The following is a 27,052-nucleotide window of genomic DNA, read 5'->3' as shown; positions in this document are numbered from 1 at the left end:
TTGTCAACAGACAGGAAGTGCATAATTCATACATACAGAGAGATGTGACTTCCATACAATGCCAACTAGCCTCATAGCTCAGTAACATTTGCTCCAGCTAGAAGGGGACGAGGTGTCTCTTCTTTCTGTTAACGTTGAAGGTTATGTCTCGTACCAGAGGCTCTGATGAAAGTCCCATCAATACTGTCCAGGTTCCAGATAGAAGGTGGAGATCCACTCCTAGAGTGCCACTAACGGACCATGGCAGATGCACATAGAGATTCTTATTTGCAAGAATAAATGGTAAGAATTATGGCGGGGAAGTATGTTTTTTTGAGGGACTTGTGAGGTATGGTCTCCTATAGCTTGGGAACTTGCCGTGGCATCTTGCCTCCTACATACTGGGATTACAGGCATGCAACACCAAACCTGGATGCCTGTTTTAATTTTTTTGACTGAGAAAGGGAAAGTTATGGTGATATTTTCTCAATGACTAAATTAAATTTAGGGAGTGATGGAAACTAAGGACAAGAGCTTGAGGTCTGCAAGGTGACTGCAGGTTTAGGAAACTGAATTACCTACATTCCTCCAGCCCTGGACTAGGAGGAAATCATTTAGGCAGAAGTTTGAGACAGTAACATGCCAAACAGCAGATATAAGCAGGTGACCCAAAGTGAGTGAGACACAAAATGAGGGTAGCCAGTCTAGACATTTTGTTACCTCATGAGACCTTGTGTTTTTCTGCAGAAGCAGTTTCTATTCAAAAGTCTAAGACATATTAAAGCACGGAATTTAGTGAAATTAACAGACTTTAGGTTATATAACATTAGCCTTCTAATCATAGAATGTCTAGTTTCCTTTCTTTAAATGGCTTAGTTTAGATTATGTCTTTCTACATCTTATTTCCAGTTTCATTGACTCATACATGGAGTCTAAGTATCTTTCTCTAACAATAGAACCTCTTCATTCACAATCAAAAGGCAATAAAATCAATTGAAAAATCTCCTAACCAAATTCACAAAAAGTAACACTGAAGGCTATTTTACATATAGACACACACATGCTGAGTCCAGTTCAGCCTTGTAAGCAACGGAATGACATGGTTCCCGCCCAAGGAACAAAACCATCAGGGTGTGGGCCTCCATAGGTGTTGATGGTTGCTGGGGCTGTAAGGCTTGTTTGTATAATACTGTACAAATTTTCATGCTCCTCCTTTAAGAAATGTCCTCTCAGCCCAGGTTAATGACTCTATGATAATCAGAGACAGTGTCCAGGAGATTAGAGTGTATCTAATGTCTCAGTAAAATGGTAAATGCTATGACCTTCAGGAAAGCCCTTAAGGCCGTGGGGAAGAACTGAAAATGTGAGTTCAAAAATATGTAATTTTTCAACGATGCAAAATATAAGGATGTAATATGAATTATATGAGGGGCTTCACACACAGAAAAAAACAGAGGCAACTGCAACAGGAGCCAACTTGTCAGAAAGAGGGAAAGAGATAAAGAGATTTAGGGAGTGGTGACCGCAGGGCAAGGTCCCGCCCAGCTAAGTTTACAAAGGCAGGCGGACCTCCGAACTCTTTTAAAAAAAAAAATTGTACTTGCAGTACTTTAAGGTCATGGAGTGCTGACTTGTGGGAAGGTCTAGAAGGAACCTAGAATAAATAACTGAATTGATATATAAATTAAAATCTGGGCTTTTGGTCTACATGAGTTGATCAGAATGATCAGAGAGCTATTAGCAGTTCTTTCTTTTTTAGAATTTTTTCTAAGGAGAGCCGAGATGTCTGGAAAGCTCTGGAGAGTGAACGAAGCTCTTAAAGAATATATTTTAAGAGGATTTCTGATTTTTGTTGGAAAAATCCATGGAGAGGGAACACAGCTCTTTTAGAATTTTCTCTAACAGGATTCCTTGATCGGAAATCCCTAGAATTACTTAGAGAGCCAGTAGAGCTCATTTAGAATGCTTTCTAGCAGCCATCCAACCAAGGCTGTCTGAAGAGAGAACACAGCTCTTTTAGAATATTTTCTGGCTTTCTGATTTTGATTGAGAAACCCAAGAATCACTTTTAGACTTTTTCTAACAGAACTTCTGACTTGGTTAGAAAAATCTAAGAATTTTTTTTTTTTAGCAGTTTTTCTGACTTTGGTCAGAAAATCCATGAGCCATCCAGAAAGCTTTTAAAGTTTTTATAGTAAAAAGAGGTGTCTCAATGACAGAGAGCTGTCTTAAGCAGAAAGCTAGCTACGTCAACCAGAGAGAGCTGTCTTGAGCAAAAGCTATTGAGAGGCCATCTTGGGACCAGCCTCCATCTTAAGGAAAATAAAAGCCTGAACTTGACCTATAGCTGAACCCAAGCTGCACCCATACACCAGGAAGGACCTCACACTTGTCCTTGGTTAGAGTTACACCCTAGCTACTTCCTAGCAACAGTTAATCAAAGATTAGTCTGATTGTTTCAGATGTACTTTCAGACAGTTCATGATTATACAGGGTCTTGCCTCAGAGCACCCACATGTCAGCCACCTACAATAGTTATTCAGTTAGGTACTTGCCTGGCTAAACTCCCCTCACTTGCTGACCATTTCCTATAAAGCCTTGTCCCCCTAAAAGCTTGGAGCTACACCCTCCCTTTCTGCTGTCAGAGATGGCAGTGTGGCCCAAGCTTGAGCTTGTAAATAAAGACTCTAATGTGACTGATCACACTGGAATAGGCTCCTTAGTGGTCTTTTGGCATTCACAAACTCTTCTTGGTACAACACCATCTCGAGCAGACCACACAGCCCAAGAGCTATCTACAGGAAGCTGTCAAGGGAGTCATCTCGAGCATACTACAGGCTGTCAGCTTCAACCCACAATTTGACTTCAAGTTGCTTCGTTTTGCCTCTCCCAGACACACCTTCTCTCAGGACCCCTGACCAAGCCAAGGCACATATACACAAGCACGCACACGCGCACACACACACACACACACAGCTTATAGGAAGAGCTTTTAGAATGAGCATCCATCTCATACAATCTGCCTTGACTACAAAGCAGACATGAGAACCCCTCACAAGTCACAGTTATAAACCCACAACTACATATTCAGTTGATCTTTTATAGGAAGTATAAACTCATGTTCATAAACAGTATTTGTATGTGTCGACTCATCTATCTACCATAATTATCCTGAATCTGAGTTAAGCCAACGTCTTCTACACTTCTTCAGAATTACCTCTACCTCAGCATTGAGTGGGTAACATTTATGATACTTCTAAATCTAAGATGGTATAACTAACAATGTAATATCCGAATCTGATTTTTCAAGTGTGAGACAGTCTGCACTGTCAGTCAGCTAATTAAGGATTATCAAGTTTGAAGGTCTCTAAGAACAGACCCACCCTCATAAGAAACAGCCTGCAAAAACAGGAGCTGAAACTGTAAGGCTTCAATTCCTGGTCAAAACAAAAAAACAAAAAAAAAAACAAAAACAAAAAAACAAAACAAAAAACAAACAAACAAAAAGTCAAGCTCTGAATCATGTCTTTTACTCTTGATGGATGTGAAACATTATAAACTACCCCCCAAAAGATAATAAGATATTGTCTAGCATGAAGCCTTCTAGTAAAGAACAAAGACAAACCACAGTCCCTTCCCTTAAGAGTTAACTCAAATAAACCTACCACTCGCCCATACAATAAAATACTGCCCCAGAAAACCAGCTGTCCAGATATTGTAGAAAATACTATGAAGCCTACCTACACATGTAGGTTAATACAGTGGTCTCTCAACCCTTGGGAGCATTTTCCTCTACAATTGTCCCTTCAATCATTGCTAATTCTGACCTCCTGAAAGTGTTTCCCTGCACAGTAGACTCTCTGGTCCTGTCAGCACTCACCCTGACAGCATTTTCCTCTGTAATTATCCCATTAAGCGCTGTCTACGCTCACCCTTTAAAATGCCCCCACTTTACTCCATAGTAAACAGTACACTCAGCTCTCTACCTGATAGAGTTTCCTCCCCATAGCCATACCCACTCTAATTATGAGAAAAACAACAGGAACATTTTAGAGCACCTGATAAGAACTCTTTATAACCATGAAGGTCATGTCAGAGACAAGGAAGGCTGCCTGAAGCAGTGGTAATTATAGCTGAGATTCTTCTTCTCTCCCATGCTGGCTTCAAACTCATAGAGATCTGCCCACTTCTGCTTCCTGAGTGCTGGGATCAAAGGTGTGCCCCATGCTCAGCTCGAGAATGAGCTGCTAAGTAAGAAAAAGTAAACTGGGTTAAAAAACAAGTCTTGGATAAGTATACACTCTCATTAATAATGTATACATAAGTATTAGTTCCTTCCTTTTTTTTTTTTTTTTTTACAAGCGTAGCAAATCAATATGAGATGTTAGCAACAGAGAAGGACCCAAGGCACATAACATATAGTGTTCTGTAACTTCTCGGAACATCTAAAAGTATACTAAACAGTATATTTTTTAAATTCATGCAATATAACCCAAAAATTTTTTTTCAATCGACAAATGAAGCTCAGCTATATTACACACAAAAAGGGAAGGGATTATTTCCCATGATGTCAAAAAATATAATATAAACAACACTTAAATGTGACACACTTATGGGAACCAGAAGGCAATGTCTGCTGACATATATTCAGCATGGTCAAGAATTTAAAGAGCATGAACTAATTAAGAGGAAATATGCAAGAAAACTGAATGAAACATCTAGAAACGAAAATACAGGCTCTCAGGGGCAATGCCACTACCTATGATTGATAACAGAGCCTTCTTCTCCTTTGTATAAGAAATGAATACCTGCCTCAGTGTTGGCCTGAGGACCAAGGATGGTTTAATGAGAAGCAAGGAGAAGTCACTGAGGTGAGGCCACCAGGTAGACACCTGATAATAACATCCATCTCTTCTGCTCTGGGTTCTGTTCACCCATCCCATGTGAGCAGCTGCTATGCAGCAACTACAACAGCAAGATGCAAATGAAAAACAAAACACATAACCCCTGCCCTAGTGAGGCTCACGGTATGGTAGGAAGACCCATGTTACACAAAAATGGTACTTGATCTCTTTTGTTTTAAAATGTAGTAGACACTGTTTTAGTTCTCTACATAGAACCTACTCCTCCAACTCTTCTTGGTAACCACAACTACAACTTTCTTCATGTGGGCAGCAGAGTGTTGGATCAAATTCTATAGGAGAAAGAAGGTGGTTTAAGGAGAAATGTCCCTTAGAAAGTCATGTGTTCAAACATTTGGTCCCCAGACAGTGGTCTGTGGTTATGGAACCTCTGAGAGGCACAGCCATACTGGAGAAAGTACATCACAGGACCCCGCCCTGAGGGTTTATACCCTTACCTCACTTCTGGTTCTTTCTCTTTACATCCTGTGTGTCAATAAAATGTGATCCACCAGCTTCCTGCTCCCTCTTCTGTGCCATGCCTTCCCCACAATGAAGGACTCCATCCCTCTGAATTCACAAGGCATAATAAACATTTTCTTCCTTAAGTTGCTCTTGGTGGGATTATTACTACAGCGACAGAAAACTGATAGAGAAAGCCAAGCATGACAACTCTGGCCAATTCTAAACATAAAAGAAGAGGGTGGGAGGGGAAAGAGTATGCTAATCCTTTAGCTCTCTAGATAAAGGAAACTCCTAAGACTGACTTTTGCACATTTCTGTCTTCTTTTAAATTCCACAGGAGACAGTTCTGATGCTCAGAGCAGAGCTCTGACAACCGTTTTATGGGAAAAGCCAAGGAATTGCCGTTAGACTTCTCATTTGATATTTAATTTTTTCCCCTAAACATAGGCACATGAACTCCTAGCTTGGTGGAATCAGTTAGATTCAGAAAATGAGTTAGAGTCTAAAGAAAGTACACCCAAGTGGGATACTGAGAAGAACTGAGGAGGGAAAGGCTGTCTGCAAGCTCCCTTCAGCTGGATATGTAAATTAATAGAACTTTCAAGCTAATTCACATTGTAAGTTCCCAGTACTTACAGTTGCACAGTCTGATACAGTATAACCTGTGGTGGTTAATTTTGACTGCCAACTTGACGGACTCTAGAATGACCTAGGAGACACACCTCTGCACAGACAGACGCGGCTGCATAGGAATTTCTAGATTAGGTTAGCTAATGTGGGAAAACTAAATATAAATGTGGGCAGCATCCCCCTCCTACATTTCTGTTCTCCTATATTTCATAAAAGGGAGAAATTTAAACCCCAACATTCTTTCCTCTGCTTCCTGACTGTGGGTACAATGTAACCAACTGCTTCCTGCTCCTGCCAGTAGGCCTTCCCAGCTGTGAGGAGCAACACCCTCAAACTGTGAGCCAAAATAAACCCTTCCTCTAGTCAGTTCCTTTTTGTTACATATTTTGTCACAGTAACAAGGAACGTGAAACACAATGTGACTGTAAACTGTAGTAAGTTGTAATATGAGGTATGAGGTAAAACAACAGAGAAGTAGAATAAGAAGACAGTGGGTGGGCTGGAAAGATGGCTCAGAAGTTACAACACCCACATCAAGGAGCTCAAAACTACCTGTAGCTCCAGCTGCGAGAGATCTGATTCCCTCTTCTGGCCTCCATGGGCATCTGTACTTTTCTGATGCAGGCACAAACTAATACAAAAAAATAAAGCTTTTTCAAAAGATGTTAAGGAAGACTTCTAGGACAACAGAAAAATGTGAGACCTAACAACTAAGCACATGCCAGCCTGGAAAATCTCTGAAGGAAAGCTTTCATGCCAGCATCCCTCTACCCCAGCAAAAGGCCACCATGCAATGAGTGTTCTGCAAATGTGGCAGGGAAAGGTTTCCTGGGAAAGATCCTAGTGTGCGGGGGTGTAGAGATCTACCCCAGCTCACTGAGGTATCTGAAACCCAATAGGCATAGAGTAAAGGTAACCAGGAGGGCTGCGCCTGGGGCTGATCCTGTGCCACAGCACTCCATATGCAAATACCGCTAGAAAAGAGCTGGTCTCCAAGAACTGCTAACACACCCCCTGTGAGCATAGGTAAGACCACAACTTTGGCTCTGTGGAACCCCACAGAAACCTCAGGACACAGGAACCAAGGAGCAGCCTGGGACAGAATCCTTCTGGTTTCCCTCTGCACCCAGAGCTGACCCTGTGCCACAGCTCTTCGTACCCAAATTCATCCCAGAGAGAACTGGTCTCCCAGGAGTGCTGACACACAGGCTTGCAGAAGGGACAAACCACAGTCACAGATAACAAGACCAGCTAACAGGAGAGATATCTAGATGGCAAGAGGCAAGGGCAAAAACATAAGCAACAGAAACCAGGGCTACTCAGCATCATCAGAACCCTATTCTCCCACCATAGTAAGTCCTGAATACAACATCACACCAGCAAAGCAAGATTCATATTTAAAACAACTTCTCATAATGATGCTAGAGGACTTTAAGAAAGACATAAATAACTCCCTTAAAGAAATACAGGAGAACACAGGTAAACAGATAGAAGCCCTTAAAAGAGGAAACACAAAAATCTCTTAAAGAATTACAGGAAAACACAAACAAACAGGTGAAGGAATTGAACAAAACCATCCAGAATCTAAAAATGGAAATAGAAACAATAAAGAAATCACAAAGGGAGACAACACTGGAGATAGAAAACCTAGGAAAGAGATCAGGAGTCATAGATGCAAGCATCCCATCACCAACAGAATACAAACAGAATACCATAGAAAATGCTGGTACAACAGTCAAAGAACATGCAAAGTGCAAAAAGCTCCTAACCCAAAACATCCAAGAAATCCAAGACACAATGAGAAAACCAAACCTAAGGATAATGGGTATAAAAGAGAGGGAAGATTCCCAACTTAAAGAGCCAATAAATATCTTCAACAAAATTATAGAAAAAATTTCCCTAGCCTAAAGAAAGAAATGTCCATGAACATACAAGAAGCCTAAAGAACTCTAAATAGACTAGACCAGAAAAGAAATTCCTCCCATCACACAATAATCAAAACATCAAATGTACGAAACAAAGAAAGACGATTAAAAGCAGTAAGGGAAAAAGGTCAAGTAATATATGAAGGCAGACCTATCAGTATTACACCAGACTTCTCACCAGAGACTATGAAAGCTAGAAGATCCTGGACAGATGACATACAGACCCTAAGAGAACACAGATGCCAGCCCAGGATACTATACCCAGCAAATTCTCAATTACCACAGATGGAGAAACCAAGATATTCCATGACAAAACCAAGTTTACACAATATCTTTTCACAAATCCATCCCTACAAAGGATAATAGATGGAAAACTCTAACACAAGGAGGGAAACTACACCCTAGAAAAAGCAAGAAGTAATCTACTTTCAACAAACCTAAAAGAAGATAGCCATACAAACATAATTCCACCTCTAACAACAAAAATAACAGAAGGCAACAATCACTATTCCTTAATATCTCTTAACATCAATGGACTCAAATCCTCAATAAAAAGACATAGACTAACAGACTGGATATGTAAACAGAACCCAGCAGTTTGCTGCATACAGGAAATGCACCTCACTGTCAAAGACAGACGCTACCTCAGAGTAAAGAGCTAGAAACAATTTTCGAAGAAAATGGTCCCAAGAAACAAGCAGGAGTAGCCATTCTAATATCAAATAAAATCGACTTTCAACCAAAAGTTATCAAAAAAAGAGGGGGGAAGGGCACTTCATACTCATTAAAGGAAAAATCTACGAAGATGAACTCCCAATTCTGAACATCTATGCTCCAAATGCAAGGGCACCCACATACATAAAAGAGACTTTACTAAAGCTCAAAGCACACATTGCACTGCATACAATAATAGTGGGAGACTTCAACATCCCACTCTCATCAATGGACAGATCATGGAAACAGAAACTAAACAGAGACACAGTGAAACTGACAGAACTAAAAGGATTTAACAGATAGCTACAAAACATTTCATCTGAAACAAAAGAATATACCTTCTTCTCAGCACCTCATGGTACCTTCTCCAAAACTAACCCTATAATCAGTCACAAAACAGGCCTCAACAGATACAAGAAGACTGAAATAATCCCATGCATCCTATCAGATCACCATGGACCAAGGCTGGTCTTCAATAACCAAAAAAAAAAAAAAAAACAGAAAGCCAACATACATGTGGAAACTGAACAACTCTCTACTCAATGATAACTTGGTCGAAGGAGAAATAAAGAAAGAAATTAAAGACATTTTAGATTTAATGAAAATGAAGGCACAATATGCCCAAACTTATGGGACACAATGAAAGCAGTGCTAAGAGGAAAACTCATAGCTCTGAGTGCCTCCAAAAAGAAACTGCAGAGAGCATACTCTAACAGCTTAACAGCATACCTGAAAGCTCTAGATCAAAAAGAAGCAAATACACCCAAGAGTAGATCGAAGGAAATAATCAAACTTAGGGCTGAAATCAACCAAGTAGAAACAAAAAGAAGTATACAAAGAACCAATAAAACCAAGAGCTGGTTCTTTGAGAAAATCTTTCTTTTCTTCCTTCCTTCCTTCTTTCCTTCTTTTGTTCTTTCTTTCCTTCTTTCTTTCTTTTTCTTTTGTTCTTTCTTTGTTTTTTTTTTTATCAAATATAGTCTAACAGGAGTCAAACTGTAAAAGGAAACTTCAGTTGAGAAAATGTCTCCATCAGATTGTCTAGTAGACAAAAGATCACTGAGTATTTTCTTGACTGATGATTTACTATTGCAAGTGCCATCCCTGAACAGCTGGAATAAGAAATCAGTCTACACAAGATAGTAATTCTATTCCTTCATGACCTCTTCTTCAGTGCCTGCCTCCAAGTTCATGTTTGATTTTCTGATCTGACTACCATTCATAATGTACTGTAAGATATAAGATGAAATAAACTCTTTCCTCTCCAAATAAAAATAAAATAAGAATTTTTTAAAATTTAATAAAAATGAATAAAATTTTAAAAAGATGAATACATTACAACACACAGTTAATATCTACCTGTACCTCACATATCAGTCCATAAACTTTACTGTAGTTTGAAGCTTTTCCTCCTGACCATTAAATTCCCAGAAATAACAACTCTGAGACTAATTATTTATTAATAAATGCTTAAGCCATTAAAAAAAAAGGTAAACAGAAAGTCTGCTCAGTAACAAGCATTCTACAATTAGGTCAGAAAACAGGTGCTAAGGTGTTGGAACAGCTGCTAACACTCTAAAATGGACACCTGAGCTTAGCCCAGACAGGTCTCCCTTAGGCCAGAAACGTAAACACATTGCTCAGAAGTCTTGTGATTTGGAGGCTCTGTTGCTTGAGTAACAGCTTCCTCATTCTCCAACTCCTCACAGGCAATTACATCTGTCAGTCATGAAACTGGCCTGATGACTTCACATACACACACACACACACACACACACACACTCACACACACTCACTCACTCACTCACCTGACCAGGCTAGGACCTCTGTTTTACCTTAAAAGGAAAAATTTTCTAGTTGGGAAGGACCTGTCCTTACACCTTTAGAAACCCTATGAAACCTTCTTGCTCCCCACAGTTGGGTGGCTATCCCTTAGTCTAGAGAGACAGCCCGGCAGTTTGTTCCCCCAGTAAACTGCTTTTTTCCCTCAGTATATTACTTTATGGTTTTCACTGCACAAGCTTATATTTGGTGCCTAAACTCACTCATCCGTGCAGACTGCTGTCATTTACCATATTCAACTCCAAATTTCCTGTCTGTCCTTTCCATTGTTTCTCTCTTGGAGCTGTCTGTTCAACTTTACCTTTTCTGTAAAGTCAGACTGGTATGCCAGGTCGTCTCCCTACAACCTCTTGAGCAGCCATGGGTGGTCAGGACACCCATCCATCATGATCTGGACATTCTCTTGATAAACTCTGATCCACTTGGGATGCCCTCTGGTTCAAGAGTCTGTCCAATTGCACTTAACTTCTGCTGACTTGTCCCGTCTCCTTACCCCTCTCTACTCTCCCCCTGCCCCTTCCCTTCTCTTGTTCTCTCTCTCTCATGCTGACCTCCCTCCCAGGGCTCACTTGGTCATGTTCTGTTCCTGACCCTTAAACGTCTAGAGGAAAATCCCTCCTGGGTCTTCTTCATCTTGTCTTTGCTCTAATCCTGCAATTTCTCTACTGGTATGCTCTCTCCAAGACCATAAGAGATGTTTATCTAATTCTTCTCACTCAAAACTCATCAAAAACTTCAACTCCTCTTGCCTATCTCCTTAAGTCTCTTTCCCCACTTGGATTCAAAGATACCACACATCCAACCTGCAAATTCTCAAAGACCGTAAAACTCCTGCCACCACATGAGTAAGTGGTCCAGAAATACCTTATATCCACGCACTCCCCTCTCTCCGCTCTCATCTCTTCCTCCTCGCCCCTCCTACCATACCCATCAGATTCTCCTGGCAAAGGCTAAGTCTCTTCCACCCAATCAGAACGTAGAGTCCTCAGCCCATCTCCTTAAGACTTTAATACAGAGGACATGGCTCCCCTGTAGGTGCCTCCCCAACGCAATCAACTGGCACCTCCCTGTGTGTTTTTATAAGAAAGAAGGATATTTGTTAAGCTTTCCAGGTTGTCTAACTCCATCTACAGATCCATGAAAACTGGTTATGGGTATGTGGATCACTGGAACCAGTCATACAGAGTTCCAAATGCCTTTTTTGGTTATTTAAAAAAATGTCACATGCTGTTTTAGTCTACTAAAAAGCTGGCTCTGGAGATAGCATTTGGCCTTCCCACTTTAGACCCAAGCATGTTCACCTAAAAATTTCCTCTAAAGCCTTTGTCCTGGGTCAGGCTTGCATTCTGATTCTGTAACAGGGAGAAGGAAATCAACAGAACATCCCAGGAAAGAGATATGCCATATCTAAGAACAGCTAAGAAGGAAACTCTTTCCAATATGGGCTACTATTGTTTATCTCATGGGTGTTTACATTTCTTAATCAATAAAAATTTAAATATGATTAAAGATGCTTGGGTTTTCTAAATGTTCTTCCTTTTTCTTGATTTTATTTACTAAAATGTTTCCCCATTCACGGATTCCTTTAAAGCTTTTGCTGAAATGTAAACTTACCCTATCCCAGGATCTGAAAAACCACAGTGGTAAAATACCCCCCACCAAAAGTTATCTTAAAACTTGTAACAAAAGAGTTAAAAAAAAATCTGTGCACATGTAATCTTAATTTACTAAAGCATGCCATATATGTAACTTGGATCCAATTCTTGCTTAGGAAAATAAATTAGTTTGGGGGAAAAAAAACTTAAAAAGCTAAATGATGGCCCTCAAATCCCTCAAAGAGATGTATTGAGAATGACATTTAAAGTCTTTAATGAGCAAGAGGAATAGATAAACACCCTAAAGGCCCCCTGTGAAAAATACCAGCTTCTAGCAGCAGCCCTGGGGCCACCTCTGAAGAAAATGCGTCACCCATGGACCCCACTTGGAACTTGCTTCAAGTGTAGCAACACTGGCCACTGGGAAAAGAACTATCCTCATCCCTTGCCTGCCACCACGACCTTGTCTGAACAGTGGATAGGTGAGACACTGAAAAGTCAACTGCTTCTCTATCTCTTCAAGGTAGGTCAGTCCCCCAAGTTCCTACTCCACAGGAAAACCTCTTAGATCTGGGCCTAGAGACTGAAGACCAACACTGTCCTAGGACCTCAGCCTCTAACAGTGCCATCAAGGTTACCACAGAGGCACAGGGTAACTGTACAAATAGAGAATATGTCTGTCACTTTTAATTAATTATGGGTGCCACTTGATCTATACTTCCTGCTTACTCTGACAAACATCCTTCTCAGCCCTCAGCGGTATTGATGGCCCCTCTAGTTATAGGTTCTCTCCACTGTTCCCTCTGAAGCCATCTCATAGTTCATGTCTTTTTTTTTTTCATACCTAGATGCCCAACCCCATTATTGGGCAAGAATATCAACTAAACTAAGTCTTTCCTTTACCTTCATCCATTCCTCCAGAATTTTCCTTCTTTTCCTAGTGTCTGAGGACAATACCTTTCAGTTCAGCATTCTTTTAAATACAAATTGAGCACATTTTCCTATTTTATATTTAATAATTAAATTATGCCAGTCCTGTGGAGGTGAGAACCACAGAGATGTTCTAACAGATAAAATCTTTTTAGTGTTCCAGCTGGACAAATTTAAAAGTTGATTTTCCTTTTAAAGAGGCAGACTTCATCATTGCTACTATTCAGCAGATTAATTGTTTCATATTGGATGATGACCTTCTGGTTGACTAGACCAAAGATGAAATATTAGCATTGTGTGGTAAAACATATCTATTTCTCTAAAGACCTGATTGTAGTCATATCCTACATACCTGAAAACCTGGCCTAAGAATAGATTGGGTTTGACTTTTGTTTAAATTAAAAAGAACACTTTTTTCTCAGTGTTTAAAACAAATGGGTAAAATGTAATACCAGAAAGGTCTGAAGTAGACATAGTTGAGCAAAGGTATTATAAATAAAGTACTTTAAACATAAAATGTTCTACTTGTGAATATGGAAGTACAGAATAAAGATTTCCTTCATTCGTTTATCTCCTTCCTCTCAAATACAGATTTATCTCCTTCCTTTCAAATAGATTACAATTGGCAGATTTGTCTAAATTCCATTGTCTTTTATGTTGCATTGGGACAGATTTGGCTGTAGTTTCAGACACCTGAGATATACTTTAAGTGTCTGTTTTCAAGTAATCCAAAAGAAAAAAATGTTTATATTCTTGAACAGATATTAGCCTCAGCCTAAATAAAGATTCCTTGGAAGTAAATACTTGCCAGGACAGAACTGACAGATTCTCTGCTTGCTGACTCCCTAATGTACACTGCATTGTGGTCTTGACAGATTCTCCCTTTCCTTTTCTAGGTCTTTTTTTTTTTTTTAAAGCTGTTTCAGTACTATGGTTATACAACTGGATGTTTTGTCTGCTGATACAATGCTGGGAAGTTATTAATATCTAGGAACTTCTGGCTGGTCTCGGAGAGATGATGGATTGAACACTTCTAATTTTGTTCAGAACTCTGGCAGAGTGGTGGTGTACATTTAGTGAAGGCTTATTTTTTGTACTTTATATTTTAAATAAAATAGTTTTAGAGTCTTTAATGAAGATGAAGAGCCACCTTCATATTCCGGGGTGATAACTAACGTGTCACACATCCAGGTCATGGGTTATTTTTTAGGGTTCTCTGAGACCACTGCTACTATGTGGCCCTGCTTTTCAGCTCTACTGCTTCCTTAACTCGCCCTATACATCAAGGAGGAAACTTACACTCTGCTCCAGGGCACACAGAAACCTGCAGACTGTGGCTTTCCCAGTCATGACTGGGGTAAGTTTGGCAACCTTAGTAGCTGATCCAGATGTGGCTGCGGGGTGGGGGGGGTTGTCACAGTTTATATCTATCTCAGCAGATCTCTACCCAATTGGCTAACACCATCCAACAGTCAACCTTGGCAGTACCACCCCTCCAGGACCAACTTACCTTCCTAGCCTCAGTGGTCCTATACAACTGAAGGGCTCTCAATTCACTGGCTGCCAAAAGGGGAGGTACTTGTCTCTTCTTCAATAAAATATATGTTGTCCCTATGTAAATCAGTCTGCCCAAGTGGAAGATAGGATAAAATACCTCACATAAACGGGTTTCTGTTTCCCTCCATGGTCCAACTCCAGCACAGGATCCTCAGTATGGCCACTCTGGAGCCCTAATACTTAACCTCTCCTTAGCCCGCACCTCTCTATCCTTTTCATAATAATAGTTGTTCTCTGTCTCTTTAGGTTTTGTCAGAAACATCCATAAAATTACCAATGGTCAGTGAACTGTAAGCTTTTGACAAGATTTTTCAAGTCTCTTCCCGTCGCTTGCCATCCTACCACCCTGTTTTGGACCATGGTTGCAGCCCACCACCCACCTGTTCAGGAGATGGTTTGGATAAACAAAACCAACCTCAAGATGCAGAGCTACCTATATATCCTTTATTCAGAGAGCAACCATCAAGGATTACCAGATACATGAGGAAAATCTACAGCATGAATGAAGCCATAAAGAAAAAAAAACTGATTACAATTAAGGTTAAACTAATACAAGAGAAAACCAGCTTTGACCAACTCTATTTAACATCTTTTGGAAGTTTCAGATTAATTACAGACATATGTTAACAGCAAACAGCTCTGAAAAAAAAATCAAAAAATAACAGAAAAATCTGGGAAATTAAAAAAAAATGACTGGTGGGATCAGAGAGGTGGCTCAGTAGTTAAGAGTCCACTGGCTGCTCTACCAGAGGTCCAACATTCACTTCCCAGTACCCACAAATGGCAGCTCACAATCATCTTTAATGACCTCTTCTAGCCTGGAAGCCACTGCACACACTTGGTTCACAAATACATGTGCCAGGAAAATACCCATTCATGTAAAATAAAAAAAAATGTGAGAAGTAAAGCTTTCAGTGCACCTTTCTGCTGGGGCAGACTCCTAGCCGGTCTGCTCCCGTGAAAACATCATATCCTGACCCATCCTAGAGGATCTGCTGCACTCAGAGCAGTTGGTAAAAACCTTCCCAAACAACCTGAAGTCCCAGAGCTGCAGCTGGGAGCCCAGCACATTCAGGACCCATCTCACACCAAAACTTGAGCTCTCAAATACCACTCCCTTTCCGGCTCTTCTGCGTGGTCCTTTTTGCTGGTACAGATTCCTAGCTGGTCTGCTCCTGTGAAGACACCATATCCTGACCCATTGGCATGGCTTTTTTCCAGTCTGAACCAGTGCCCTGAGCAGACTTTGGGTGCTAGCTCTGCAACCAATCCCACAACACCCAGAGGAAGCTGGATTCCCAGGAGCTCAAACACGCCCAGGATCACTAGATTTCAGGATCCCAGAGGCAGCCTGACTCCCAGGAGCACTTACAACCAGGATCTCAGGATCACAGAGACAGCTGGACTATGAGGAGTTCTGATAAAACCAAGATAACAAGAGAGAAAGTCTCCAGTCAGAGACAGTAAGTGCAGGTAGCACTAGAGATAACCAGATGGTGAAAGCCAAGCACAAGAACATAAGCAATAGAAACCAAGGATACTTGGCATCATCAGAACCCAGTTCTCCCCCCCTTAGCAAGTCCTGGACACCCCATCACACCAGAAAAGCAGATTAAGATTTAAAACAACTTCTCATAGTGACACTAGAGGACTTTAAGAAGGACATAAATAACTCCCTTAAAGAAATACAGGAGAACACAGGTAAACAGATAGAAGCCCTTAAAGAGGAAACACAAAAATCCCTTAAAGAATTACAGGAAAACACAAACAAACAGGTGAAGGAATTGAACAAAACCATCCAGAATCTAAAAATGGAAATAGAAACAATAAAGAAATCACAAAGGGAGACAACCCTGGAGATAGAAAACCTAGGAAAGAGATCAGGAGTCATAGATGCAAGCATCCCATCATCAACAGAATACAAGAGATAGAAGAGAGTTTCAGGTGTAGAAGATACCATAGAAAGCGCTGGCACAACAGTCAAAGAAAATGCAAAATGCATAAAGCTCCTAACCCAAAACATCCAGGAAATCCAGGACACAATGAGAAGATCAAACCTAAGGATAATAGGTATAGAAGAAAGTGAAGATTCCCAACTTAAAGAGCCAGTAAAGATCTTCAACAAAATTACAGAAGAAAACGTCCCTAGCCTAAAGAAAGAGATGCCCATGAACATACAAGAAGCCTAAAGAATTCCAAATAGACTAGACCAGAAAAGAAATTTCTACCATTACATAATAGTCAAAACACCAAATGCACAAAACAAAGAAAGACTATTAAAAACAGTAAGGGAAATATGTCAAGTAACATATAAAGACAGACCTATCAGAATTACACCTGACTTTCCAGAGACTATGAAAGCTAGAAGATCCTGGACAGATGTCATACAGACATCTAAGAGAACACAAATGCCAGCCCAGGATATTATACCCAGCAAACTGTCAATTACCACAGATGGAGAAACCAAGATATTTCATTACAAAGGCAAATTTAAACAATATCTTTCCACAAATCCATCCCTACAAAGGAAAATAGATGGAAAACTCCAACACAAGGAGGAAAACTACACCCTTAAAAAGGCAAGAAAGTAATCTTCTTCTAATAAACTCAAAAGAAAGATAGCCACACAAACATAATTCCACTTCTAATAACAAAAATATAACAGGAAGCAACAATCACTGTTCTTTAATATCTCTTAACATTAATGGACTCAAATCTTCAATAAAAAGACATAGACTAACAGACTGGATATGTAAATAGGACCCTGCATTTTGCTGCATACAGGAAATGCACCTCACTGTCAAAGACAGACATGACCTCAGAGTAAAAGGCTGGAAAACAATTTTCGAAGCAAATGGTCCCAAGAAACAAGCTGGAGTAGCCATTCTAGTATCAAATAAAATCGACTTTCAACCAAAAGTTATCAAAAAAAAAAAAGAAGGACACTTCATACTCATTAAAGGAAAAATCTACCAAGATGTACTCTCAATTCTGAACATCTATGCTCCAAATGCAAGGGCACCCACATACATAAAAGAGACTTTACTAAAGCTCAAAGCACACATTGCACCTCACACAATAATAGTGGGAGACTTCAATGCCACACTCTCAGCAATGGACAGATCATGGAAACAGAAACTAAACAGAGACACAGTAAAACTAACAGAAGTGATGGACCAAATCGATTTAACAGATATCTATAAAACATTTCATCCTAAAACAAAAGAATATACCTTCTTCTCAGCACTTTCTCCAAAATTGACCATATAATTGGTCACAAAACAGGCCTCAACACGTAGAAGAAGACTGAAATAATCCCATGCATCCTATCAGATCACCATGAATTAAGGCTGGTCTTCAATAACAACAAAAACGATAGAGAGCCCGAATACACGTGGAAACTGAACAACACTCTACTCAATAATGAAATAAAGAAATTAAAGACTTTTTAGAATTTAATAAAAATGAAGGTACATCATACCAAAACTTATGGGACACAATGAAAGCAGTGCTAAGTAAAAATTTTATAGCTCTAAGTGCCTAAAGAAACTGGAGACAGCATACACTAGCAATTTGACTGCACACCTGAAAGCTCTAGAACAAAAGAAGCAAATGCACTCAAGAGGAGTAGGTGGCAGGAAATAATCAAACTCAGGGCAAAAATCAACCAAGTAGAAACAAAAAGAACTATACAAAGAATAAAAGAAACAAGGAGCTGGTTCTTTGAGAAACATCAAGATAGATAAACCCTTATCCAGACTAACCAGAGGGCACAGAGACAGTATCCAAATTAACAAAATCAGAACTGAAAAAGGAGACATAACAACAGAAACCAAAGAAATTCAAAAAATCATCAGATCCTACTACAAAAGCCTATACTCAACAAAATTGGAAAATCTGGATGAAATCGACAATTTTCTAGACAGATACCAGGTACCAAAGTTAAATCAGGAGCAGATAAACCATCTAAACAGTCCCATAACCCCTAAAGAAATAGCAGAAGTTATTAAAAGACTCCCAACCAAATAAGGCCCAGGACTATATGTTTTTAAGGCAGAATTCTATCAGTTCTTCAAAGAAGACCTAATACCAGTTCTCTTCAAACTATTCCACAAAATAGGAACAGAAAGAACACTACCCAATTCGTTCTATGAAGCTTCAACTACTCATACCTAAACCTCACAAAGACCCAACAAAGAAAGAGAACTTCAGACCAATCTCCCTTATGAACATCGATACAAAAATATTCAATAAAATTCTAGCAAACCGAATCCAAGAACACATCAAAACAATCATCCATCATGATCAAGTAGGTTTTATCCCAGGAATGCAAGGATGGTTCAATATTCAGAAATTCATCAATGTAATCCACTATATAAACAAACTCAAAGAAAAAAACCACATGATGATCTCACTAGAGGCTGAGAAAGCCTTTGACAAAATTTAACATCCCTTCATGATAAAAGTCTTTAAAAGAGCAAGAATTCAAGGCACATACCTAAACATAGTAAAAGAAATACACAGCAAACCAGTAGCTAATATCAAACTAAATGGAGAGAAACTTGAAGCAATCCCACTAAAATCAGGGACTAGACAAGGCTGCCCATTCTCTCCCTACCTATTCAATATAATACTCAAAGTCCTAACCAGAGCAATTAGACAACAAAAGCAGGTCAAAGAGATACAGAAAGGAAGAAGTCAAAATACCTCTATTTGCATATGATATGATAGGATACTTAAGTGACCCAAAAACTTCCACCAGAAAACTCCTAAATCTGATAAATGACTTTAGCAAAGTGGCTAAATATAAAATTAACTCTAACAAATCAGTAGCCTTCCTCTACTCAACGGATAAACAGGCTGAGAAAGAAATTAGAGAAAAGACATCCTTTACAATAGTCACCAATAATATAAAATACCTTGGTGTGAATCTAACCAAGCAAGTGAAGGATCTGTATAACAAGAACTTCAAGTCTCTGAAAAGAAGAAATTTAAGATCTAAGAAGACGGAAAAATCTCCCAAGCTCATGGATTGGCACAATTAATATAATAAAAATGACCATCTTTCCAAAAGCAATCTACAGATTCAATGCAATTACCACCAAAATTCCAACTCAATTCTTCATAGAGTTAGAAAGAGCAATATGCAAATTATTTTGGAGAAACAAAAAACCCAGGATAGTGAAAACTAGTCTCAACAATAAAAGAACTTCTGGAGGAATCACCATCCCTGACCTCAAGCTGTACTACAGAGCAATAGTGATAAAAACTGCCTGGTATTGGTACTGAGACAGGCAGGAAGATAAATGGAGTAGAATTGAAGACCCAGAAATGAACCCATACACCTAGGGTCACTTGATCTTTGACAAAGGAGCTAAAGCAGTCCAGTGGAAAAACGACAGCATTTTCAACAAATGGTGCTGGTTCAACTGGAGATCAGCTTGTAGAAGAATGCAAATCTCCTTGTGCAAAGCTCAAGTCTAAGTGGATAAAGGACCTTCACATAAAACCAGATACACTGAAACTAATAGAAGAGAAAGTAGGGAAGAGCCTCGAATACATGGGCACAGCGGAAAAGTCACTGAACAGAACACCAATGGCGTATGCTCTAAGATCAAGAATTGACAAATGGGACCTCATAAAATTGAAAAGCTTCTGTAAGGCAAAGGACACTGTCAATAGGACAAATCGACTACCAACAGATTAGGAAAAGATCTTTAACAATCCTCCATCTGATAGAGGACTAACATCCAATATATACAAAGAATTCAGGAAATTAGATTCCAGACAATCAAATAGCCCTATTAAAAAATGTTGTACACAGCTAAACAAAGAATCCTCAATTGAGGAAACTCGAATGGCCGAGAAGCACCTTAAGAAATGTTCAACATCCTTAGTCATCAGGGAAATGCAAATCAAAACAACCTGGAGATTCCATCTCACACCAGTCAGAATGGCTAAGATCAAAAACTCAGGTGATAGCAGATGCTGGCAAGGATGTGGAGAAAGAGGAACACTCCTCCATTGTTGGTAGGATTACAAGTTGGTACAACCACTTTGAATATCAGTCTGGTGGTTCCTCAGAATATTGGACATAGCATTACCTGAGAACCCAGCTATACCACTCCTGGGCATATACCCAGAAGATGCTCCAACATATAACAAGGACACATGCTCCACTATGTTCATAGTAGCCTTATTTATAATAGCCAGAAACTGGAAAGAACCTAAATGTCCTTCTACAGAGGAATGGATACAGAAAATATGGTACATTTACACAATGGAGTACTACTCAGCTATTGTAAACAATGAATTCATGAAACTCTTAGACAAATGGATGGAACTAAAAAATATCATCCTGAGTGAAGTAACCCAATCACAAAAGAACATACATGGTATACACTCACTGATAAGTGGATATTAGCCCAAAAGCTCCCAATAACCAACATACAACTCACAGAGCATATGAAGCTAAAGAAGAAGGAAGATCAAAGTGTGAGTGCTTCCGTCCTTCTTAGAAAGAATAACAAATTGCATGAGACTACCCCACCTGGGGATCTATCCCATGTGCAGTCACCAAATGCAGACACTGTTGTGGATGTCAGGAAGTTCATGCTGACAGGAACCTGATATGGCTGTCTCCTTAGAAGTCTGCCAGAGCCTGACATATACAGAAGCGGATGCTCACAGCTAACCATTGAACTGAACATGGGGTCCCCAATGGAGGAGTTAGAGAGAAGACTCCCCAGCCCCATGGGGAGAGGGCAGTACCAACCAACCAGAGCTCCCAGGATCTAAACAACCAGCCTGGGCGCACATAGGGAGGGACCCATGGCTCCAGCTGTATATGTAGGGAAGGATGGCCTTGTCCGGCATAGGTGGCAGAGGAGGTTCTTGGTCCTGTGAAGGCTGGTTCCTCCAGTGTGGGGGAATTTGAGGACAGGGAGGTGGGAAGGGGTGGATGGTTGGGGGTATACCCTCATAGAAGCAAGAGGAGGGAGATAGGATGGGGGGTTCTTTTGGTGGGATAGGGAAAGGGGATAGCACCTGAAATGCAAATAAATAAAATATCCAATTAAAAAATAAGAATAAATCCTAATGTTACCAAGTGAGCTTAACAAAAAAAATTTTTTTCAGTGCACTGATAAAATTATTAAATACCTGATTATTAAAAATTCAAGTGGAGAACTCATAAATAGAAATACATCCAACATACAGAAGGTATATGGCTACCCATTTCAGAGGTAAAGATAAAAACAGAGAATAAAATACTCAAAGAAATACTTCAGTAGATTGAAGAAAATAATTCTTGGGATTAAGGGAAACAATTGTCCAACAACACAAAACACACATCCTGGCACAATAATATTTTTTTTTAATTGAAGCTTCAAAGGATGATGAAGCAGATTATTTTCACCAAAAAGAAAAAGGAAAAGGAAAAAAGAAACAAGGAAAAATAGAGAAAAAGAAAAGCAAAGTGCTGACTATGACATCTGAAAATATCTTCAAAGTTGGGGCTCAAAGGTCCTGAAGCCTGCCATGGGCCAAGGCCTTGGAGAGGAGAGGCTAATGCCTTAGAGATCTAGGAAATGGCTAATCCCGAACTCGGGGGCTCAGATGCTATGCACTGCCACTTTTAGAAACTTATTTGAGAATACAACAAACCAAACGATTACGTTGCTCGAAAAAGATGGAATGGAATCCAAAGCAAGGTGACAAGTGAGTGCTTGTTGAAGTCTCCCAGAGCTGGCTATGGTCAAGAAGCTTCAAACTAGTCAGAACTACAACAGAAATCCCAAGTCTGCAGGGAAAGGTGTTTTCAAAGAAACAAAAATACATTCATCAAACCCTGTGATTAACCAAGAAATCTCATGGGCTAGTATAATTCTTCTGTTGAAAAAGTTAAGAAGGAATTTGAAATTAAATTGCAGAAGAACGGAGAGAGAAGAAGCCACCGTAAGGGGACATGGATGGTGAGCACATGGCCAGGAGAAACAGAGAATCCAGATTACCAAACTCAGTGCCATAGAAAGTCTCCTCTGATCCTTCCAGTTTCAACCTGCACCCGGAGCAGACCTGGGCACTGGCTCTGCACCCATTCCTACAACACCCAGAGGAAGCCCAACTCCCAAGTGCTCTGACACACCCAGGATCATAGGTGAGGCCACAACATCTGCCCCAACACCCGGAGTAACTGGGACTCCTGGTGTCCAGGGATGCATGAACCTTGCCCACCCAGAGGGATGGGTTCCTTCCAGCTTGCACCTGTGCCAGGAGCAGACCCAGGGCTCTGGCTCCCCACCCAATCCTGCAACACCCAGAGAAAGCCTAACTCCCAGGAGCTCTGACACACTCAGGATCACATGATCCCAGAATCACAGAAACAGCTGGATTCTAAGGAGTTCTGACACAACCAGGATCACAGGGATCACAGGAAGGACAGGCTGAGTCAGAGACAGCAAGGGCACTTGAGTTAACCAAATAGCAAGAAGCAAGTACAAGAACATAAGCAACAGAAACCAAGGCTACTTGGCATCATCAGAACCCAGTTCTCCCACTATAGTGAGCCTTGGATACCCCAACACACTGGAAAAGCAAGATTGAGGTTTAAAATCACATTTCATGATGATGATAGAGGACTTTAAGAAGGACATAAATAATTCCCTTAAAGAAATACAGGAGAACACAGGGCAGACTGGTCTGTGTGTGTGTGTGTGTGTGTGTGTGTGTGTGTGTGTGTATAAAATGATATGATATATCATATATAATATTATATATTACACATGATATATAATATATGATATAATGATTAATAATTATGAATGTCAATACATTTTAATATAATGCATTAATTATTGACACATATTAACATGTATAATATAATGCAATTATGTTATATTATAATACTATATATAACATCATATTATATACATATAGTGTAGTGAAGAAAGGAGACTTTACCCATCCTGAAACAGCATCTGCTTCTGGAAATTCATTTTCATTTTCCTTTTTATTTACTTAGTCATTTTGGTGTTTTTGAGACGGTGTCTCTATGTAGCTCTGGATGTCCTAGAACTCACTTTGTATACCTGGCTGGCTTCTGCACTCTTGAGTGCTGGGATTTAAGGCATACACAGCACCCCCAACCTCCTTTTTTTTTTTTTTCTTTTTCTGAGAGTGAGAGTACAAGGTCTTGGCTTGCAATGACAATAGCAAAAATACCAAGCACAGTGGTTTACTGTTTCGCAGCACTCCGGAGGCTGAGGAAGGAGGGATGCTACCAGCTACAGGCTGGCTGTCCACGCATGGCTTCACATCAGTCTGCCCTGCTCTAATGAACCATATTCCTGAGATAGACAGCTTAGCAGCTCCCATACAATTATCCTTGCTCTTAATCACACTATAATATATCACATGTAATATGATACATCATATAACATAACATCATATATTATATATTATAGATATATGTCATATATTACATATGATACATTACATAGTATTTCATATATCATGTATAATATATATGATATATAACATAATATATAACATGATATATTACTATATTTATTATATTATATATAACATCTTAAGCATGGCATCTCCTTGTTAATTTCCAGTCCTCGGAACCACCCTTTCCATCTACAAGAAGGTTCTGGTAACTGAGAAAACAGAACATTAACACATGAAACTTAACTCAGAAACAAAGTCAGAGTACGGAGAATGAGAGGGGTGTCTGTGTTATTTTAGAAATCTTTTAAAAAATAAATTTCTTTAATAGGGTAAAATAAAAGTCAGTATCACATCTATAATTTAAAATACGGATATTAAAACCAGCAAGGAAAGGGTAATGAACATGGACTAGATTCTTCATATTTTATATTACATACAGTTGCTAATTTTATGCATTTCCAGCAGGTGTCAATAGATACTAATTTTTGCAAATTGCATATAATGTATGTGGTAACTTTCAGAAAAATTGAAAACAGACAAGTTAAAGTGGATGCATTACGAAATAGCACCCCACTGTCAGCACTTTGGGGCTATTAGAAAAGCTAATACAGGAGGGGACCTGGAAATGGAAGCTCTAGTACACTATGCACTGTTATTAAAATTATCAGATGTTATTTTACTGTGGAAAAGAACACAGTAACATTAGTAGAAATGCACTGTAATGGAAGGACAGCGAAAGGCAGGCAGGCACCCCTCACATCTGACATAATGAAATGCTAGCTGACCATCAAACCCAGCAGTGGCCAAAAAGACCAGCAAAATAAACATATCCCAGTAAACCATGTGCTCTTCTTGGGGTTTGTTTTTGTTTTCCTGTATTCTTGGTTCCACAATAACCAGCTAAGGCCTGTTTTCCTGCCCATATGAACTTCTCAAGAAGCATTCCCTCCACAGGATTGAGATAACCACTGAGCCATACAGGTTCAGTTTTCCACCGTGCTCAGTTCCTTCACAGAAAAGGCTGCCCCGATCCACCCAGTGTGGTCGGTGGACACGCTGGTACCGCATTTTCAAGGCATTCTTTACTGAAATATAAAGTGGCGACATTTTTGGCTTCTTTGAATCTATTGTACAGAAACACTTCCAAAAACCAGAAAGAAAACTCTCCACTTGGATTCCAGTCCAAGAATCTCGAAAACCAAAAGGCACCTTAATGCACAGTAACAGGTACACGGTATTTTTTTAATCACTTAAAAAGTAAAACACACCCATATGCAAATAAGCCTGACCTATATTAATAATATTGTTAAAGAAAAAAATAAATATTTAAAATTATATATATTTTACAATATTTGTTCAAACAGTTACGCTCACACATGCAGGCAATGTGTTTAGGTGTTGTATGGTGGAAATGTTGCTTTCACCCATATATTCTTATAATATTTTTGTGAAACAAGTTATCACTTTGTAGCCTAGGCTGGCTGGGAACTCCCAGCAATCCTCCTGTCTCAACCTCCCAAATTCTGAGATTACAGATCTGTGCTATCACACCTGACTATTTACTTTTATTATTTCTTTACAACCGATATTACTCTTTACATATTTTAAGAAATCAAGTCATATGTCTCAATTGTCTTCTATCTTGGTGAGCTGACTTTGGGGGAGGAGCCTGCTATTTCCCACCGATTTAGTCTCAAAAATCTAAGAAAAAATTCCCTTTGTAGTCTGGGATGGGCCATGTTTGAGTGGATTAGAGAGAGGCCTGGGGCAGGCAGAACAGAGGCAGGAGAAGCACCCGGCTGGGTCTTGATCCGGCCCAGGGCGGCAGATGGGATCGCGGTGTAGCGGGGTAGGGTCAAGATGGGAGTGGGCGAGCGGTGGCCAACAGTGGGGTGCACGGGGAGCTGCGGGAGCGCGCGAGCTGCGAGGTGCGCGCCTCCGAGGTGAATGGGGAGCTGCGGGAGCGCGGGAGCTGCGGAGTGCGCGCCCCCGAGGCCGCGGCCGGGGTGCACGGGGAGCTGCGGGGTGCGGGTCCTGTGGCCCGGGTGCGCAGTACCTTCCCAGTGCAGCTCGCCTCCCGGCTCGCGCTGCAGGAACTTGTACCAGAACGTGTCTACGCGGCCCGGCTCCGCCCCGCCGGCCGCCTCCTCGTCCTCCGTCAGCTCCACCTCGGCGAGCCACAGGCCGGGCTCCTGCAGCGCCAGCGCGGCCGCGCCCGCCGCGGTACCCGCGGGCCTGAGACGCACGGCGCCGCGCGGCTCCCAGCGCCCCAGCTCGGGCCGCGATCCCGCGAGCAGCAGCTCCTGCCGAGCACCGGCTACCGCGGGCGGCACCACCACGCCGAAGCGGAAGAGCATGGCGGTGGCCTGGGTCCTGGAAGCCTAGCGGGCGGCGACGGCGGCGGCGCGAGCTCCGGGACCGCGCGGACACGTGCGGCGCCGCGCGTTTGTGGCCCGGTCACGCGGCCGCGGGTTTTGGGTTTCCAGCCGCTCAGGAGCTGCAGCCGCAGGAAGCGGGCATTCGGGGCTCGCGAGAGGCTGAGACCCACACTGGAGCTAGGAGAGAGGAAAACGACACCCCGACATTGTCCAGTCGTCTTCCCAGAGATCTGAAATCACTTTTACTAAGGAAGGCAGAAAGAGCGTCTAGCCTGAACCCTAGCCTCAGTGAAGTTGACGATGATCTAGAATTTACCTGTAACCCTCAATCAAACACTCCAACATTTAGTCCCTATGGGCCTCTGATTATAAAGTGGAAATAATGCACTTTATAATCTTCAGATACCCTCCACTCCAAAAGCAAAAATCCAGAGTTCATCAAATACACAAAATACTTTCCCTTTCCTAGATGGATTACAGAAAAGAAACTCTCACACACTACACCCCCCACTTTTAGCATATGGACGTTGATCTCAAGATCAAAATAAGACAAAACCTTGATTGTGAGATGACAAAGTTTAGAAACAAGGTCTCACTGGACATCAGACTGGCCACAAACTTTTGAGATCCTCTTGCCTCCACTCCTAGGATTACAGACCTGTATCACCAGAGCCCAACTACTT

General features: G+C 40.7%; 1 protein-coding gene across 2 annotated transcripts in view; it reads right to left on the bottom strand.

The window, feature by feature from the left end:
• Nucleotides 1-26,368, bottom strand: part of Epm2a (EPM2A glucan phosphatase, laforin) — a 98,091-nt gene extending 71,723 nt beyond the window's left edge. Inside the window, exon 1 of one of the 2 annotated variants that reach the window (XM_028777789.1) lies at nt 26,048-26,368. In XM_028777789.1, coding sequence (XP_028633622.1) covers nt 26,048-26,348 — 301 coding nt within the window. In that variant the 5' untranslated portion in view covers nt 26,349-26,368. The remainder of the gene's footprint in view (nt 1-26,047) is intronic. The other variant, XM_028777790.1, reaches the window with a different exon arrangement.
• Nucleotides 26,369-27,052: the final 684 nt, after the last annotated feature.

The sequence above is a fragment of the Grammomys surdaster genome, unplaced genomic scaffold (genome assembly GCF_004785775.1).
Source record: "Grammomys surdaster isolate TR1022 unplaced genomic scaffold, NIH_TR_1.0 315, whole genome shotgun sequence".
NCBI classification, from domain to species: domain Eukaryota; kingdom Metazoa; phylum Chordata; class Mammalia; order Rodentia; family Muridae; genus Grammomys; species Grammomys surdaster.
The sequence above is the reverse complement of the archived record's forward strand: the minus strand, read 5'-3'. Positions and strand labels throughout refer to the sequence as shown.